Source organism: Psittacula echo (genome assembly GCF_963264785.1).
Source record: "Psittacula echo genome assembly, chromosome: Z".
NCBI classification, from domain to species: Eukaryota; Metazoa; Chordata; class Aves; order Psittaciformes; family Psittacidae; genus Psittacula; species Psittacula echo.
In genome coordinates this window covers 74559622-74577776 of record NC_137742.1, presented here as the reverse complement: position 1 = coordinate 74577776, position 18155 = coordinate 74559622, and the positions used below count along the sequence as shown (strand labels likewise).

The 18155-nt window shown below is 41.3% G+C and overlaps 1 protein-coding gene across 1 annotated transcript in view; it reads right to left on the bottom strand.

The window, feature by feature from the left end:
- LOC308231562 (complexin-1) overlaps window positions 1-18155 on the bottom strand; it is a gene marked incomplete at both ends in the record, with an annotated part of 93892 nt that overhangs the window by 22024 nt on the left and 53713 nt on the right. Inside the window, one exon of the mRNA XM_080637139.1 lies at window positions 10083-10258. Within this exon, the coding sequence (XP_080493265.1) occupies window positions 10083-10258 (176 nt within the window). The remainder of the gene's footprint in view (window positions 1-10082; window positions 10259-18155) is intronic.

Below are 18155 nucleotides of genomic sequence, written 5' to 3'. Positions count from 1 at the left end.
TGAACAAAAAACTGTAATTTCTTTCTAAACTACTTCAGGCCACTAGAGGAAAACAGTCCATGTCGGTCAAATAAATCATTTCATTAAGACTGAAGTACACCTTTTAAATTTCTGGGCATGCTTACTAAAAGCAGGAAACTAATCTCTCCTGTGGTTATGCCAGTGCTCTTATTTAGAGTGCTCTGTTGTAAAGATACTTGCCAAGATACCTGTTGTAGAAACAGGCAAGGAGGAGCTTAGTGAAACTTCTTAAAAAATACAATGTTACTGAGCCTAAAACCTTTCACTGAATAAGTTTTATCAAGGATATAATTAGATATCTCTGTTAAGCAGATTTAAATTATTTTAAGTTGTTCAAAGGTTATGTTACTGTTGGGTATTTGCTCTTGTTACCTGTCATGTGATACCTCTAACATTCATGTGTTCATGGTTGAAACTGTACTTATTACAGGCAATAGTACTTCTCCCTTTTGTCTAATGTCACTATCTGCATTTTGGGTCTGACACAAGCAGCATGATCCAGGACAGAACTGTCTACCTTGAAAGATGAGGTGAATTGAGAGGTTTAGAGACGATGTGTTAGCAAAAACTCAGAGGTACTTCAGCCACTTGGCCAAATTTTATACCATTCTTACTGAGGGGTTTTCCAACAAGGAAAGAATATTTTATTCCTCAAAACAGCAGAGCAGCAAATAAGCTCTTCTGCCACTCAATGCAAAGAGAGGCATTCCTGTCTTTGTTGGGATTTAGCCACGAAATTACTCCGTTTGGTTTTGCCTCCACTACCTGAAGTAATTCCAAATGGAAGGGTGCTGGCATGAGAGCCGGTTCTGGAGACCAGTAACAATGGGAACGCGGTTTATACAGGCTCTGGGATGCTCTTAGCTTCTAAGTCCTAAACTTCTGTTATGGACTGCTCCCTCTAGAGGTTTTTGGGAGAGAAAACCCTATTTACACAAAGATTAGATTATCCCTAGGCCTCCAGCTCAGGAAATTAATTTCTTACTCAACCACTGCATGATTTCGGGCAAACTGCTCAATTTCTCCACCTGTAAATCACAAGCAGTAATGCTAACTAAAATGTAATAATAATTAAAGTATTAGTAAAATTATATATTTAATGTAGATTTTATTATCATAGAATTGTAGAATGGAATGGGTTGGAAAGGACCTTAAAGCTCATCTAGTTCCAACCCCCTGCCTCAGGCAGGAATACCTTCAACTAGACCAGGTTGCTGGAAGTCCCACCCAACCTATCTTGAGCACTAGCAGGGATGGGGCAGCCACCAATTTCTTTGGGTAGCCTCTTCCATGAGGTCTCTCATGGACTTCCTCAAGCTGTGGAGTAATGATGGTGACAAATGAATGCACACTGACACCAAAACTGGAATGAAGTAAGGTTTTGTCCATGATGCAGACATTCCCTTTGTATTAATATTCTCCTAATGCAATGAAAAAAAAAAGTCTGAATAAATAAAATCTATTCAGACTCTCTCAATATACATTTCTCTGTGTGTACATGCTATAGTAATGATGTTCTGTAGCAATAAAGCAGTGATTCCTAGATGACACGTTCTTGCTGTGCAATGTAGTCAGTCTATCCGAGCTCTGAAAAAAAAGGATAGCTCCAGAAACAGCAAAATACAAACAAAACAGAGAGAGGGAAAAGGAGAAAGCACTGTGTGATCAGACAATAAATTACAAATAGTTATTGCCTTCTCACCTTTCTTGTCCTTTGGGTGGTAACATAAATAAACAACTGATGGAGTGAGAGAGGGCTGTCCTGAAGAGTTTCTTATTATGAGACTAGAATAATAAGTCAATTAAAATTGTTGCATATTAGTTTCCAAACAGATCTTCTGGTAATGAGGCACTCTGGTCTGAGGACTGAAAGTGTAGCTTGGTCTGTGAGGTGGTAGAACAGCACCAGTAATGTCTGGTTATTCAGACACAGATTCTCAGTTCCAATGGTATTGGAAAAGACCTTGAAAAGAAGATCATTTGTTGGCATTCACATTTCTTGTCTTTCCAAATAGGTGAGCCAAATGCTTGGAGTTTTGGTAAGTCACAGCCAGGAAGGCATGAGATACTATTCAGATGTCCTTCATAGCTTAACTCCAGCAGTAATTGCTGTATGTTATTTGTTTCTATTTATTATGCACCCAGTCCTGAGTGACTGAATCTGCTCAGCACCATGACAGCAATGCACACAAGTTTTGCCAGCCAGTTCAGCAGGACAAAAGTTATTGAAGTGAGGATTTCAGCTGAATGATTCTACAAGGTGCCTTGCCAGTACATAACAGTAAAAATTCTGCACTTGAGGGGACATTTCAATAACTCCAGAAGCATCACCCAGTGGGATCTCGTTACTGAGTATACAAAATGACATCTACCGGTATAGATCTGGATTAGCGTGAAACACAGAAACAAAGTTAGAACAAGGAAGAGCTGCAGAAAGAAGCTGACTAATGAGACCCTGAATGTATTAGTGGGGAAATCAGCAGCTGGAAACTGATCCTGCTGGGTTCTGCTAAATAATTGAACCTTTAACTATCATGGAGCAGATGAAAAAGATGTCAGCTTGCTTCTGAGCTCCAATGGTTTGACAATGGTGCCTCCCTTTTCCAAATTTTAAAAATGGCTGAAAGCTACAGAGCAGAAAGTAATCCACACAACTTGTCCTATCAGGGAAGTGCTGTTAGTTTAATGTTGAGAAAAAAGACCTGGTACACACATACTTTCATTAGACCACCTAGAGAATTTTGTACATGTAGGTGGCTGGATTCACAAAGACCAAGATGTGATGCATATCCTGGGATTTCCAAGAGAATATAAAGATGAAACTACAGAGGTTAGGTAGAAACAAATTCACTAAATTCACTCTAAAGAGGACTATGGCTAAGTATGGCTTTGGAGGTCCTTAGCAGGTACATTGATCCCTGTTTCATGCTGAAAAGCACATCTGAGAAGGCACCATTCTCTCTCTAAACTCTGAAGAGCCACTGCTGAGCTTACGCATACCCACGTAGCTTTGTTAACCTCTGGCTTTCTAGTTATGCTTCCTTTTACTGGAGGGGACCAGTTTGTTCACCTTTTTACAAAATACAGTCACTGCCTCACAGACAAGGGGACATTTTTGATATACAAAGCAGAAAATTAAATATGGCTGGAATTTTCAAAGGTTGAAAGTGTTAGGGAAGCGGGTGATCTAGTAAAACCTCAAAGCGGTGTAGTCTGGAAACAAGTTTAATGCTAAAGAACTGTCCTCTAAACTATCAAGAAAACTGTTCTGGAAATTCAAGAATCCAGACGAAAGGCAACATAGGCCAGTCAGGACATCCTTGCATACAACTGGTTTTGGGAAGAAGTTCTGGCAGAAGGTCAGAAGTCTAGTCCAGGTCAAATCACTTTACACCCTTGAATGTCTGCAAATACCAGCATGATAATGATCTGCGGCTATGGTGTTCTTCAAGCACTCCGCAAATGTAATTTCCTTCTTCCTACTCTGATTGGGCTTAGAATCATAGAATTCTAGAATGGTGTGGTTTGGAAAGGACCTTAAGCTAGATACTTCCACCTCTCCTGCCACAGGCAGGAACACCTTCCACTAGACCATGTTGCTCTAAGCCCCGTCCCACCTGGCCTTGAACACTGCCAGGGATGGAGCATTCACAGCTTCCTTGGGCAACCCATTCCAGTGCCTCACCTCCCTCACAGTAAAGAATTTCGTCCATACACCTAACCCAAATCTCCCGTTTAAGTTTAAACCCATTACCCTTTGTCCCACCGCTACAATCCCTGCATGCTTGTAGGCCCCCTTCAGATCCTGGAAAGCTGCTGAGATCTTCATGCAGCCTTTTCTTCTCCAGGCTGAACAGCTCCAATTTTCTCAGTCTGTCTTCATATGAGAGGTCTTTGAGTCCCCTGATTATCCCCGTTGCCCTCCTCTGGACTTGCTCCAACAATTACTCCAGGTTCCACTGTCCTCAGTAATCAGGGAATCAAATGAGTCTGGAGCACAGTAAACACCACAAGACAGTGCCCTTGTAGTGTTCTTCACCCAAAACAGACTATGATTTAATTGCTACAAAGAGTGCATTTTTTTCTCTGTGTCATCATGACTGCTCCCACCTACACCAGAGCCCACTTCTTGGAAGGCACAATATAATCTCCATCTCGCAAAGCATCACACCAGGAAGGTCATAGCCAGGCCTAATGCTTTCTCAGAGCCAGGAAGGCCTGTGACCCAGTTGTAAACACTCCTTAGTCTAGAGCAGAAATTTTTTCTTCACTGAAATAAACAAAGAAAGGATTTAAGGATTTTTTTTTTTTTTTTAAACCCGGATTTCCAAAAGACACTGTGGAAACAGAAGAGTCATGTTAATTGATACCTCTCCATCTGTGCAAAGCATACATTTTAATCGCTGAAAATCCATCTTAAGGACCACACACTGACAAGTAGCCACAGGTCCATTATATTACAAGTGCTAAATAAAAATTCACATCACTGGTTTAATATCAATGATTAAAAAGGGAAGAGATCAGACAGAATGTTTCTGTTCACTGAGACATGAATCCTGTCATTTGAATCACAGAACATGATCGGTTGCTGAGGAAAACCTTTTATTTTGACATGCAAAGAATACTAATACAATTTCAGCACTTTTTTTCAGTTGCTGATAAGTCTCCAGTAAAAACGTACTATATATATTTCTTCCTCACAAGGAAGGCTGCACGTTCAAATCACATTTTCAGGCAGTGAAAATTTATTCCTTTGTACCAGAGTTTTTAAAGCCCTTGGTAATATTTGCATCTGAAGTTAGACATGAATGAAACATCCCATAGATGCAGTAACACCAAAGAGTTTTGCTAACAGTGTGAAGCTGTTTTTACATCAACAAATTTTTACCAAAGTTAAGTTTGCACTCCTGAGCTTGGAGCTTAGTTTCAAAGGTCTGATATTGCTGCAGAACAGAGTCAATTCACATTCTGGTATTTTTCCTGCCCTAAGACAGGATTTTCACAGCTATGCACCAATTATATATAAAAATATGCAAATGATACATTAACAGTAAAAAATTAATTCATGTTGCATGTTGATTATTTCACATAACGATCTAGGACTACAGCTATAAATCCTGATTGCTTTCTTGTCTGAGTGGTTTAGTGCCAAAATTGAGTTCAGCCATCAGATTAAAAAAAGAATAAAAAGAAAAAAGTAGCATTATGAAAGCAAAAGGTTTTACTTAGGATATCTCCTAGTGCCAGCAACCCAAATGCTCTCACTTTTCTAGAAGTAAGTTCCAGTAACACCTACCTTAAAAAGTGGAAGACCTGGAAATTACATGTCTTAAATACCTATAAAGAACTGAATAGCTTTCATGGTTTTCCTGGAAAATTCCAAATGCTTCAGAGACTCTTACTGCCCAACCATATTTGAAAGCTTTTAAAGGCCCCATAAGAAAAATTGGAAAAATAATGGCACACATCCAGAGGCAGAAGGACTCACACTTAAAGAGAACAGGGACTGCACATTCTCCCACAGTGCGATATGCTGCATGCAGGAACATCAAACACCAGACTTCACCATTTCCTTGTTGCCAGCAAAGGGACAAGGAAGTCCTGAGCGTTTCTAACTGTGCCATACAGGCTCACTGATGCAACAATATGTTAACATTTTTCTGCCCCCAAGGCTTCAGTCACATAATGACCCTTCTGCTTTTGTACTTTGTAAACAGGAGAAAATCGACAAAAACCTTTGTACCCCACCAAGATAAATCTCACAAGTAACCGTTGTTAGGAGGTACTCATCAGCTATGTTAGTGAAAGCATTTCAATAATAGCAACAAAGAATCTCTCAAATGAGGGAACTCATTATTTCGCTATCAGAATTTGGATACTGCATAATAAATGAGCTTGAGAACACACATTTTAAGGCATGGCAGAGATGAAATACTGCATATTTGCTTATTAAGGAAACAGTTGACCCCCTCGTGTGCAATGGGAGAGCTGAGGTTCCTGGAAGCATAGACGTATGACCATAAAATTAAGCACTCTGCGACAATCTTTGCACCGCACACAACAGTGTCAGTTACAATTGTAGAGACAACTTTTATTCTTCCAGCACTTGAATTTACCATTTGACACCTTTACATACTTCTCATGCAGATTTCACGCTCAACTTGGAGGGCAGAAATCCTTGTTACTAGAACTAAACTTTTGCTTTATTCCTCCGAGCACATAAGGCTGGTCAAAGATACGATGAGCCAGAGACACTTTCCCCTTTTACTTTGAGAACCAAGTATATAGCACCTGCTGAAGCAGTTCATGCTCCATCTCAAGGATGGCCTAAATCCAAACCTGAATTCTGCCTTGAAGCCAAGCCATTTGGACAGAGGACCATGCTAACATCCTTTTTGGTTGAAACCCACTTTTGCGAAGATAGCCTTGAGCTCTTGCTACTTTTCAACCTAGGCTCAGCAATGCTGACTCTCTAAAGCATGTTTAAGATTTGCAAGATGCCAAACTACAGGCATTGTTTCACTAGCAGCCAAGATGGGTAGAGTGTTAATTACAGAGCATGTACTAGGGTTCTTTTAGGCCTTGGGTCTGTCACACTGATGGAAATAATCTTGTAAAAAAGTAATTATGGATCATTACATGAAGCAGTTAGCTTTTGCTGATGAGGTGTGCAGGTACATAAAACAAACAAGGTCATCTCTTTATTTCTCTTAGGAGCAGTATTTCTCCTAGGCAGTATTTCTCCTAGGAGCACTGGAGACTGCACTGATGCTTGCTCTAGATGTCGAGCTGATGGTATTAGCAACGTAAGAGATATTAGCTATCCATAGTCTCACCACCAGAATGCTAGGAACAAGACCTGACCTACCAGGTACGGGGGCACTGAAGGATTCTTGGCAGGAGCTTTGAGATCCCAAGCCCAGATCAGCTCAGAAAGCAAGCTGCGTATATGTATCTGGAGGTAGAAGGAAGCTGGAGTACACCCCAGTTATGTTCTTTACATACTTTCAGTCCATTTTCAGTATCAGATGCTGGACTTTATAATTGGGCAGGAGCTAGTCCAGATATTTCGAAGTGTCATGTCCAACGTCACCCTTAAAAATTCATTTACAAATGAATATGCTGCCTACTTTTAATAGGGAAAAAAAAAAGAAAGAATGTTGTTCATAGAAACACAGAATCAGCCAGGTTAGAAAAGACCTTTAAGATTACCATGTCCAACCGTTGCTCCAGCCCTGCCAAAGCCACCACTAAACCATGTCACTAAGGGCCCATCTACACAGTGTGTGAACACTTCAAGGGACTATGATTCCACCACTGCCCTGGGCAGTCTGTTCCAATGCCTGACCACCCTTTTGGGGAAGAAATTGTCCCTAATATCCGGGCTAAACCTCTCCGGCACAGCTTGTAGCCATTTCTTCTTGTCCTGCTGTTTGCTCCTTGGGAGAAAAGACCAGCCACCTCCTGGCTCCATCCTCTTTTCAGGTAGTTGTAGAGAGCGATAAGGTCCCTCATGAGCCTTCTCTTCTCCAGACTATACAACCCTAGTTAAATTCATTCTACCCATTTCCAAAGTAATTTCTGTGCCCAGCTGCCATGCTGGGCTAGGGAAATACTTATCTCAATTTAACACATTAGATTTTAAACCTGAAGTTAGCATATGCTAGCTATGTGCACACATACCCAGACAAAATCTTTTTTCTCAGTTTTCTCTTTCTCTGTATTTCTATTTTTACAGGAGTTGGTGCAGAAATTAAATAGACAATGATTATTAAGATTAAGGATTAATAAGTAATGGAGGAAATAATCTAGCCCTTTTTTCTATTATTTCAACATTTGTTTCACATTTCTAGCCACCAGTAATTGGAAACAGTCTTGTGTATCTTCAAATCCACCTTTTTTTCAGAACAAAGTAATGCCTGCTTTCACAGATCTCTCAAAATAAAAAAAAAAACATCTTTAAAACCTAATACAGCTCCTTTCTATGGCTTTATCCATCTTTTCTAACTCTGGAGAAGGCAACTTCATTTTCAAATGCATGCTACCTGGGATTACCCCCAAGAGAAAGAGAACCATGGGAAACCAAGTGGTGTTTTTGCAATCCAGGTGCACCCCCTAAAACAGGAATTCCTGATGCTAATCTGAAAGATCACCCACCACATCACTAAAAAAGCTTTCAATGCCTGTTCCAAACCAGAGATTTCAATGAGGTGAAATAACATTGCTTCAAGCATCCCTGTTTATCCCCTCTGCAGAGCCAACCAGTTGCCGTATAGCTCAGGAGTCAATCCATTTTCAAGAGCGTTCACCTCTCAGTACTCAGCTTGACTCAGCAAAGTCGAGATAGCTGACAGTATCTCAGTGAAATTCCCATTGGCTGGATGTTTCAGATGTAACAGACGGCATCCCAGATTTTTTAAATGCTTTTACAGCAGTTTTCCCAACAGAAAGAAAGCTTCATCTGCTTCTGGGAACCCTTCAGTGATCTACCAGAAGAGACAGTGACCAGTGAAAAGAGAACATCAGAACACCTGCCTGCAACTCAGAAATTCATTACTCTTTTTTTCTCCCCTCATATCTAATGCAAACCTTTGTTATTGCTTAGAAACAGTTCAACCTATAGACATACATTGAACATACACTGCACACATTGATATTTTTATATTAATATATGACTGTAGACACATACTCATAAGATACACTATGAAACAAAAAATTTTGAACAGGTAAGGGTTCTGTGTCTGCCTGGTAGCCAAAACCCTCTTTCAAATGACCATATGAATACCTTTCTCCTGGCAGCGTCATACTTAGATAATTCCCTTTTGGTTTTTTAGAAGTGTAATCCAGAATTTCTTTATTAGCTGAACAATACTTGACTTCTTTTTACAAGATGCACTATGCCATCACAACAATTCATCTTTAACCTCTCTTTCCTCATCTATCATAAAGATTGTGTCAGAAGTTTGATCCAGCGCACAGTTTTGTTTGTGGACAGCCTCCCTCAGCCCTTTGATGAGACTTTGAAGCTTTCTCACAGACATTTTCTTAGGGCACTGTAAGCTGTGCAGTGGTAGGCCTTGCACAGGGAGCATCTCTTATACTGACCAGGACTTCCTCATTCTGTCTGCAGGTATTGCAGACATACGACACAAGTCAACACACAGGCAATCATGATCAGAAACCTTTCCTCCAATCATTATCCACATTTCTTTCCAAGTAATACTGAGCTCGAAGACATCTTCTTATAAAACTATATTATTATAAAAAGACAATTTTGGCCCTGTCTTGAGGATGAGGCAGCAAAACTGCCTTCTCCCTCCACACACCTATCACTAAAGGCTAATGTATGGTAACAATGGGTTCAGCCACCTTAAATCTAGCTAATTTGTCTAGTAAAGGTTTCTTTTCTATATTTCAATCTCTTTCTCAATCCTCACATTTTTTCATTTCCTTCTCACACCAAATTGTGTCATTACAAGGAAATCATCAACTCAAGTAGTAGAGAGTGCTTGCGAATGGTTAAGTCCCTCAGATAAGCAAAGCTTTCTTTCAGATGAATCAATTCCCTGTGAGTAGTGGAAGCCTAGATACGAAAACTAGAGCAGATTTGTCACCTGTCAAAACAAAGAAAGCCTTGGAAGCAATACAAAAGATACTTGGACTGTATCTCTCAGAAACACACTGAATTATGACCCTTCTTAAACACCAGAAATATAAGCTTGGAAAGTATCCTCAAAAGGACAGAGAAGATTATAACATTTAAAATAATGTCAGCATTTAATAGGTTATGAAAAAAATAGTAATTTTTCTCCCCTCATCTTCAATTATTTCAACTTTACAGGGTTTTTCTGTACAGGAGGTGTGTTTAAACCTCCCATACAGAAGGGACAGAGCTCGTCGGACAGTGCACAAGATTAGAAAGTTCAGTATGATGAAGGAACTATCTGGCTCTATGAAGGTACTCAGGGAACTGGTCTCAAATCAGCTGTAAAGCTGAAAGCTGTAGCTCTCCACTGAGCATTATGAGATGCCCAGTGTGTGCTGAAAGCCAGATGCCTTACCTTGTCTCGAATTCCTTGTCTCATGACTTCTCTTTCAGCCTCCATCTTGGCATATTTGGCTTTTCTCTCTTCCTCTTGTTGCCTGAGAGCTTCCTGTCGTTCTTCTTCTTTCTTGGCAGCATCTGGGTCTTTCTCCTCCTCCCCACCCAGCATCTTCCCCATGTCTTTGGTAGCCCCTAGAGAAAGCATAAGACAAAGTCAGCCCTGTAAGTATGTGGGAAAACAACCATGATTCCAGCTCTTTCCTTCCCCACAGCCAGGACCTCCTTCTGCTGGAAATGCTTCTCCTTCCACTGTGCGGGAGGCACACTCCACACAGAAGCAGTGCACCCTAGTGCACCCAGTCTGACCAGGCTGGTTACCTGGCACCGGTTTGAGAAGCAGGGCTGCAAGAGAAAGACTCTGCATCTGTATACTTGTAGGAAAGCAATATAATCATTTTCAGTCCAGAAATGGGTAAGCTGCCATTCACATGATTCTTTCAGTCCGTCAGCTCAGCCATAGAATCTTAGAACAGTTAGGGATGGAAAGCACCGTAAGATTATCTAGTTACAACCGCTCTGCCATGGGCAGGGACACATTACACTAGAACATAAGGCACAAGGCTCCGTCCAACTGGCCTTGAACGCTGCCAGGGACAGAGCTTTTACCACTTTTTTGCACAACCTGTAAGGATGCCTCACCACGCTCACAGTAAAGAACTTCTTCCTTTTGTCTAACCTGAAGTCAAGTGGCTGAAGATTGATTTTGGAGGATCTTTAATGTAACAGACAGCTGACACATCCAGAAAGGAGTAACACCATGGTTAGGAAAGGAATTTGAGATCTCAGTTGCAGGGATGAGTAATCACAGTCTTAATTGCTCCAGAAATTACACATCCCATGACAGGTAAGAGCACACAGTATTAGCAGACGTTTGGAGCTGCTGATGATTTTGAGGTTCCTATCAGAGACCAGAAAGGAACAGCATCTCTGCATGTCTGTTATTTACCCTTGGACACCACTGCCTCTAATGCTTAGTGTGCAGGTAGAATCCTGGTGCTGCCTTGTGCTCTTTCTACCCCTGCATACGCATTGGTCTCAAATTTTCAGCCCCTATGTGATTCTGAGCCAGCAATTTGTTACTGTGCAAAGCCCTTGCACATCCATGCAAATGGAGGTGCCTCCTGCATGCACTTGTCCCCAGAGGGCTGCATAAATCCAACTACCCTATATTTCAGAGGAATTTTTGTTGGCAAATGACTGACTAAAGTCCAGCTGGGGAGGAAAGATGGTGCTGGGGAAAAAGGAGGGCATTTACCGTGATGCTTCATCATCAGAGAACCAGAAGGCTGCAGCAGGACCAACCTTGGTTACAGGATGAAGTGAAGACACATATCCTTTGGAAGTCATGCTAGACTTGCTCTGGAGCAGGTATGCACCCTGCATCATTTACTAGAAAAGCTACCTTCACTCTGACAGAACACTACAGGTGGCTGACTACATATTTAACATCTCTTACATTGCATAAGGCAAAGTAATTGGGCCTTTTCAAAGGCTTAAGCTGGAAGGAGATACTGTCAAAATCTTTTCAAATCATTGTTAGTTGGCACCATTGGAGGTTAAATAAAGTGAAGAGGTTTTCACAACCCCTTATCCCTCACTTATAAATTACCTTTTCATTGTCCCAGCAGCGCCAGAGGACTGCTCTTGCTCTTGCATTCCACATCAGTTCTTGGGAAAAACATCTGCAACAGGACAATCCTCCTGAATTGCTTCGGAGATGACAATTACCAAGTTAACTACTGTCTCTAAAAACCACCAAGGAATTCCTTGGGAGTTGAGCAGATATTATGACTTTACCCTTCCACATTTCTTTTCCAGGTCACATATGGTGAGATACAGGCAGAGGTTGCCCAGAGAAGCTGTTGGATTGGTCATGGATGGTTGTCCCATCCATGGCAGTGCTCAAGGCCAGGCTGGACAGGGCTTCGAGCAACCTGATATAGTGGAAGATATCCATGCCTGCGACAGGGGTCTGGAACTGGATGAGCTTTAAGGTCCCTTCCAACAGAAACCACTCTGTGATTCTATGTTTTCCCAGAACCCTAAATTGAAAGCAGCTCTGAACCAAAAGCAACTCTACAAACCCCAAAAAAGTGACAGAGAAATGGCGCCTTTAGTCTCCCATAGAGAAACATTGAGAAACTGGTAATTTTAGACATGACAAGATCTGGTTGTATAGACTTTTTTTTTTTTTTTTTTGCCAAGTGGTAAATAATAACAATAAAGATGACCATCTTCATTTAGCTAGCGAACGCAAACATTCTAACACTTCCATTTTATTGGGAAAACTGGATAAATACATGGAAACACCCACAGACTGCAAATGATCTCCAACTTGAATATTCATGGTCCAATACCCACTGTCACCTTCCAACCCAAAGCATTCAATGATTCTACAAATCAGATCTTGTCCAAGCATTTTTGTTCAAATCCCTTTGATGTTACGGAGATGCTTTCAAACTCTTCCCCCTGGCTGCTGTGACATAACCTTTGTCATCATCACAACCAAAATTTACTCAAGCAGGTGAGATTCTTTTAAACGAAATACAAACTGAACCTCTGTTCGCGCGCTCTTAAAATATTGCAGTCTATTTCCAATCTTCCTTCAGTTGTCAGTACGTCTGCTGATTACACCTGAATGAGCTATACTGGCTGAGAACAGTTTTCACTACCAGGATGAAATTCAGTTCCCAACAGGAGGTCACCAGATTCTTTGTCAAAGCCTGAAAAATTTCTTTGACAAAAGGAGTTGTATGGTATGTTTCACAATCCCTTGCAGAGTGCTGCCAAAACTGGTTCAGAGTCAGCCAATGGTCTACACACATCTCTCTGCAACACAGGAACAGTGCAATTTGCAATTCCTTTTGCATGGAGATGCGAATGAGGAGTTTCAGGATGCAAAGTCTTCCTTGGTAACACAAACGCAGATGAGTTTAAACTTATAAGGGGGAGTTCAGGTTAGATATAAAGAAGTTCTTTACTGTCAGGGTTGTGAGGCACTTGCACAGTTGCGCAAAGAAGTGGTAAATGCTTCATCCCTGTCAGGGTTCAAGGCTAGAATGGACAAAGCCTTGAGCAACAAGCTGTAGTGTGAGGCATCCCTGCCCATGCAAGGAGGTCAGAACTAGGTGATCTCAAGGTCCTTTCCTACCCAAACCATTCTGTGATCCTGTGATTCTGTGATTCTGTGAGTCTGTGAGTCTGTGAGTCTATGAGTCTGTGAGTGTGGTTTTGACTTCACATGAGAGGTGCTTCAAAGCCCTACACTGAATGACTTTCTCAGCAAGAAATCTCTGTGTTAGCTGCTGCAGAGACTTCAGCCATTCCCTCCTCTGGGGTTACTTACTGAGGCAATCCTTCCTGCATCCCTCCAGCAGTCATTCCTGGTCTAACTCCTCCCTGTCATTCATTCTTGAGCTTGCCTATCACCATGGCTTGAGGCAGCTACTTCCATATTATCATTGAGCTAGTCACAGAGTCATAGAATAGCTTGAGTTGGAAGGGACCTTAGAGTTTATATAGTCAACGCTCCTCTAACAAGCAAAGATATTTTCAGCTAGGTCAGGTTCACAGAATACTAGAATTACAGATTTTTTGGGTTGCCCAGAACCCAATGCAGACTGGCCTTGAATGTCTCCATGGGTGGTGCATCTCTCTGGGCAATCTGTTCCAGTATTTTACCACCTTCATTGTAAAACTTACTTCCTCACATTGACCCTGAATCTCACGCTTTTAGTTTAAAAACTTCACCCCTCATCCTGTTGCAACAGGCCCTGCTAAAAAGTTGTTCCCCATCTTTCTTACAGACCCCTTGTAAGAACTGAAAGGCCACAGGAAGGCCTATCCAGTCTTCTCCAGGCTGAACAACCTTCTCAGCCTTTCCTCATAGCAGGGGTGCTCCATCTCTCTGATCTCTTTTGTGGCCGTCTTCTGGACCCTCTCCAAAATGTCTATGTCTTTCCTGGCAAAGAAGCCCTGCAGATGCTCCCAGCCCATTTTCACCTCCTGTTTCCCACTGTCTTTGATTCACACAAAAGTTACACAGCATGAATGGTCTCCTCTCTACCCCCATACACTCATCTTGCAGCCTTTCCACTGGAGGAAGAGTGAAACTTTAGGACAATTATTTCCTGGAAGGAGCTGACAATGTGCTGCTACCTGTAGGCAAACTTGGAATCATAGAATGATTTGAGTTGGAAAGGACCTTAAGATTATCCAGTTGCAAGCCCCTGACACAGGCAGGGACAGCTTCCACTAAATCAGTTTGCTCCAAGCCCCATCCAACCTGGCCTATAACACAGAATGCGTCACGGGATATTCTAATCTGCTGAAACATATGTGAAATGGATAAACCAAGTCATGAAAGAACGAACTAGCACATTCTCCCCAGTGTTTTTTAAATACTGTTGCCTACCCAGTGGCCGTGCTACTATGGAACCTAGCAAGAAGGTTTCCTGGCTTTTTCAAAGGATTTCATGCAGGTCACAAAATGGAGTAATTTCAGAAAGCTGCAAAACCAAAAAGATCCTCAAAAAGTGGAGAGGAAGCAATACTAGAGCAGTCAGGCCCTGCTGAGTTCAAAGCTTACAAGAGATCTGAGAAGCCAATATTTTGTCATAGGAAAAAAAGACTGAAGTTATTGTTAGCCTGAGACATATGGTTTTATTTGTAGAAAAGTAATTAAAAAAAATCACAGTGGCATGGCAGTTGTTAACATATTGCATTGTTTCATATTCTAACAATCTTTAAGTGCCTTCACAATCTTTAAGTTTTCTTCACAGTTATAGCTGGAGAGTGCCAGAATCTGAACCCCTATAACTCCTTATTCAGTAAATACAGTTCTTGTATTTGGCCTGGCTGTTGTCTCTTGTCACATGCACCGCACTCTGGTTTAGCCTTTAATCTTGATTAACACAACTCTGAATTGCACCATCTTCCCTTCTGCCAGGGTGACTTACCCTTTTGTCACTGTCTGCTTTTCAATAATCCCATCACACACAGTGTGTGACGCAGAACTTTGAAAATCTGGAAAAAAAAAAAAAAAAAAAAAAAAAAATTGCAATTTTTTCCTAATAGATAGTGAGCAGTAAATCTATTCTGACATCCAGAACACCATCTCTCAGGACTAAGAACATCCCAAGGTAAATCTATTTCCTTCAAATACGGGAAGAAAAGAAAATATCTTCTACTCCAAAACCAACGAAGGTAGCGTTTCTGTTGCACATGTTCTTACCCTGGAAGTAGGTGTTATCTTTCACCCAACATTCGTTATTCTGGGTCCTGCAGACCTCGGTGGGTAACCCTCAAAACAAAGTCTGCTATTTCTCTTTATATTGATATAAATCAATTTGTGACACAGTTCCTAAGGCAGGTTTTATCATTTTCTGACAAATATAAGGACAGTCTAACTATCCGACACTACTGAAGTCCGTATCCTAGGCTGTTCTGCGGACACCAAGGCGAAGTCTTCTCTTTTTATAAAAGCAAAAGTCATGAATGTACCTTAAGTGAGAAAGAAACACACACTTGAAACATGACCCAAAGCTTGGCCACACACTAACCCAATACAAAAGACAACAATTTCCTGTCAAACAGCATGAAAAAGCTAAGGGAAATACAGTAGCATTATTACTATATTTGAAAGAACTTCCATTTATAAATTAATCTGAATATTTATCTCACCTGAAATCAAGAACAGGAATTTCCTTCCTGTGAGGTGGAACATCAAAGGACTCAGTGAACTATCCCAAGGCAACACCATCAGGATGACAGGCCACAACGGCTGCGCAGCCTGTATTTAACTTCTGTGGGCTTACATCAAGACCAGGCTACATAAACCTCTCTCATATAACACAGGCAGGCTGCATAAACCTGAATCATATAAAATCCTGACTCTTGATGCGTCAGTCTGTAGAGAACACACACATGGAGTTTTGTTCTTGCTGCCTTTTTCACATAGAATCATAGAATAGAATCATAGAATAGAATCATAGAATAGTTAAGGTTGGAAAAGACCTTAAGATTATCTAGTTCTAATCCCCCCTGCCATGTGCAGGGACACCTCACACTAAACCATGTCACCAAAGATTCCATCCAATCTGGCTTTGAACACCGCCAGGAGTGGAGCATTCACAAATTCCCTGGGCAACCTGTTCCACTGTCTCACCACCCTCACAGTAAAGAACTTCTTCCTTATACCCAATCTAAACTTCCCTTGTTTAAGTTTTAACCCGTTACCCGTTGTCCTATCACTACAGTCCCTAATGAACAGTCCCTCCGCAGCATCCTTATAGCCCTCCTTCAGATACTGGAAGGCTGCTATGAGGTCTCCACACAGCCTTCTCTTTTCCAGGCTGAAGAGCCTCAACTTTCTCAGCCTGTCTTCATACAGGAGGTGCTCCAGTCCCTTGATCACCCTCGTGACCCTCCTCTGGACTTGTTCCAACAGTTCCATGTTCTTTTTATGTTGAGGACACCAGAACTGTACACAGTACTCCAAGTGAGGTCTAACAAGAGCAGGGTAGGGGGGCAGGATCCCCTCCTTCGACCTGCTGGTTATGCTCCTTTTGATGCAGCCCAGGATACAGTTGGCTTTCTGGGCTGTGAGTGCACACTGAAGCCAGCTTATGTTCAGTTTCTCATCAACCAAATCCCCCAAGTTCTTCTCCTCAGGGCTGCTCTGAATCTCTTCTCCACTCAACCTTTAGCTTTAAGCCTGCTACCTCTTGCACGTCCTGGTGTCTTGTTTAGTCTTCATCATAGTAAGATCTTCACAACCCTTCTAGAACATGCAGATCTCAAGACAAACGTTCTCAAAACAAGGAAGGTAAAATTTCCTCCAAATTTTATATTAATTTACTTCAGGAGGCAAAAGGCCTAGGGTGCTGTTAAACACCAAGGGACTAAAGACCTCTTGCAAGACACCTTGTAGCCTTGTTTGTCCAAAATGTGTTTGATCTATTTCCAGTCTTCCGTCAGTACTAATTTCTTTCACTCTTCTTAATATATAGGCCATGCCTGCTGTTGATCCATGCATTATTCAGCATGAGATTGAGTTACCTGTGTCTATAGGATTACTCAGAAAAGCTCAAGGGATAAGAAGATAATTGGGCAAGAAAAAGAATTTATGTCATTTCTAGACTTTTTTTTTTAATTGCAGGCGAATCAAGAAAAAATTTAAAGATATGAAACACTTTTGTATAGAAAAAAAACTTGAACTTGCAGAAATATTACATAAGTGAAAGAGCCTACAGTGTAATCCTAAAACAAAACATACTTTTATAAATGCTTTTCTAGTGAAAAAGACAAAGAAACAGTCATGTAAGTTTGTTGCTCTCACTCCTTGAAATAATTTGAGTTTACATGGGAACATCTTGCTAATCTACATTGCTCCATTCACCCTGACATGGGAACATCTTGGTAATCTACATTGATCCATTCACCCTGCATTCGTAACTTGTACAAATATTACCTTCTCTTGCACTCCAGAGCAAGTATTGCAAATAGTGGTCAAGATTGCTCAGACACCAACTGTGTCTCATGGAAACAGTTTTTTCTTTGGTAATTTCTCCAGAGGCACTTTGTTCCTCTTGCTGTCCTGAAGAATGGAGGGTATAGCAGGAAAGTACCCTCAAGTACCACAACCACAAGTCTTTCTTTAAGAGCCACAACCACAGCAGCTGCCATATCTAAGCAACAGAAAAGTCAGGGTTTGAAAGAGTCTCTGAGGGAACAGCCATGCCCAAAAGCTTGATTACTACACTGTGGTGGGCAAGTAGTATAGCATACAGTTATAGTACATTTGCTGCTACATATCCTAGCAGCAAATCCAGCACAATCAACAGCACCCTTCTCTTCCTGAAGCATTTTAAGGTGGAGAAGAGTGGTATCCCTCATAGCTGTGACGAAAGGACCACCATATTCACTTGGTGTATAAAATGACTGCTTCGTAAACTGAGATCCCAACATCAAGCTAAAAAACTGTATTTGTTTCTTATGATTTCTATGCAGGCACAGTCTTTTGGAACCT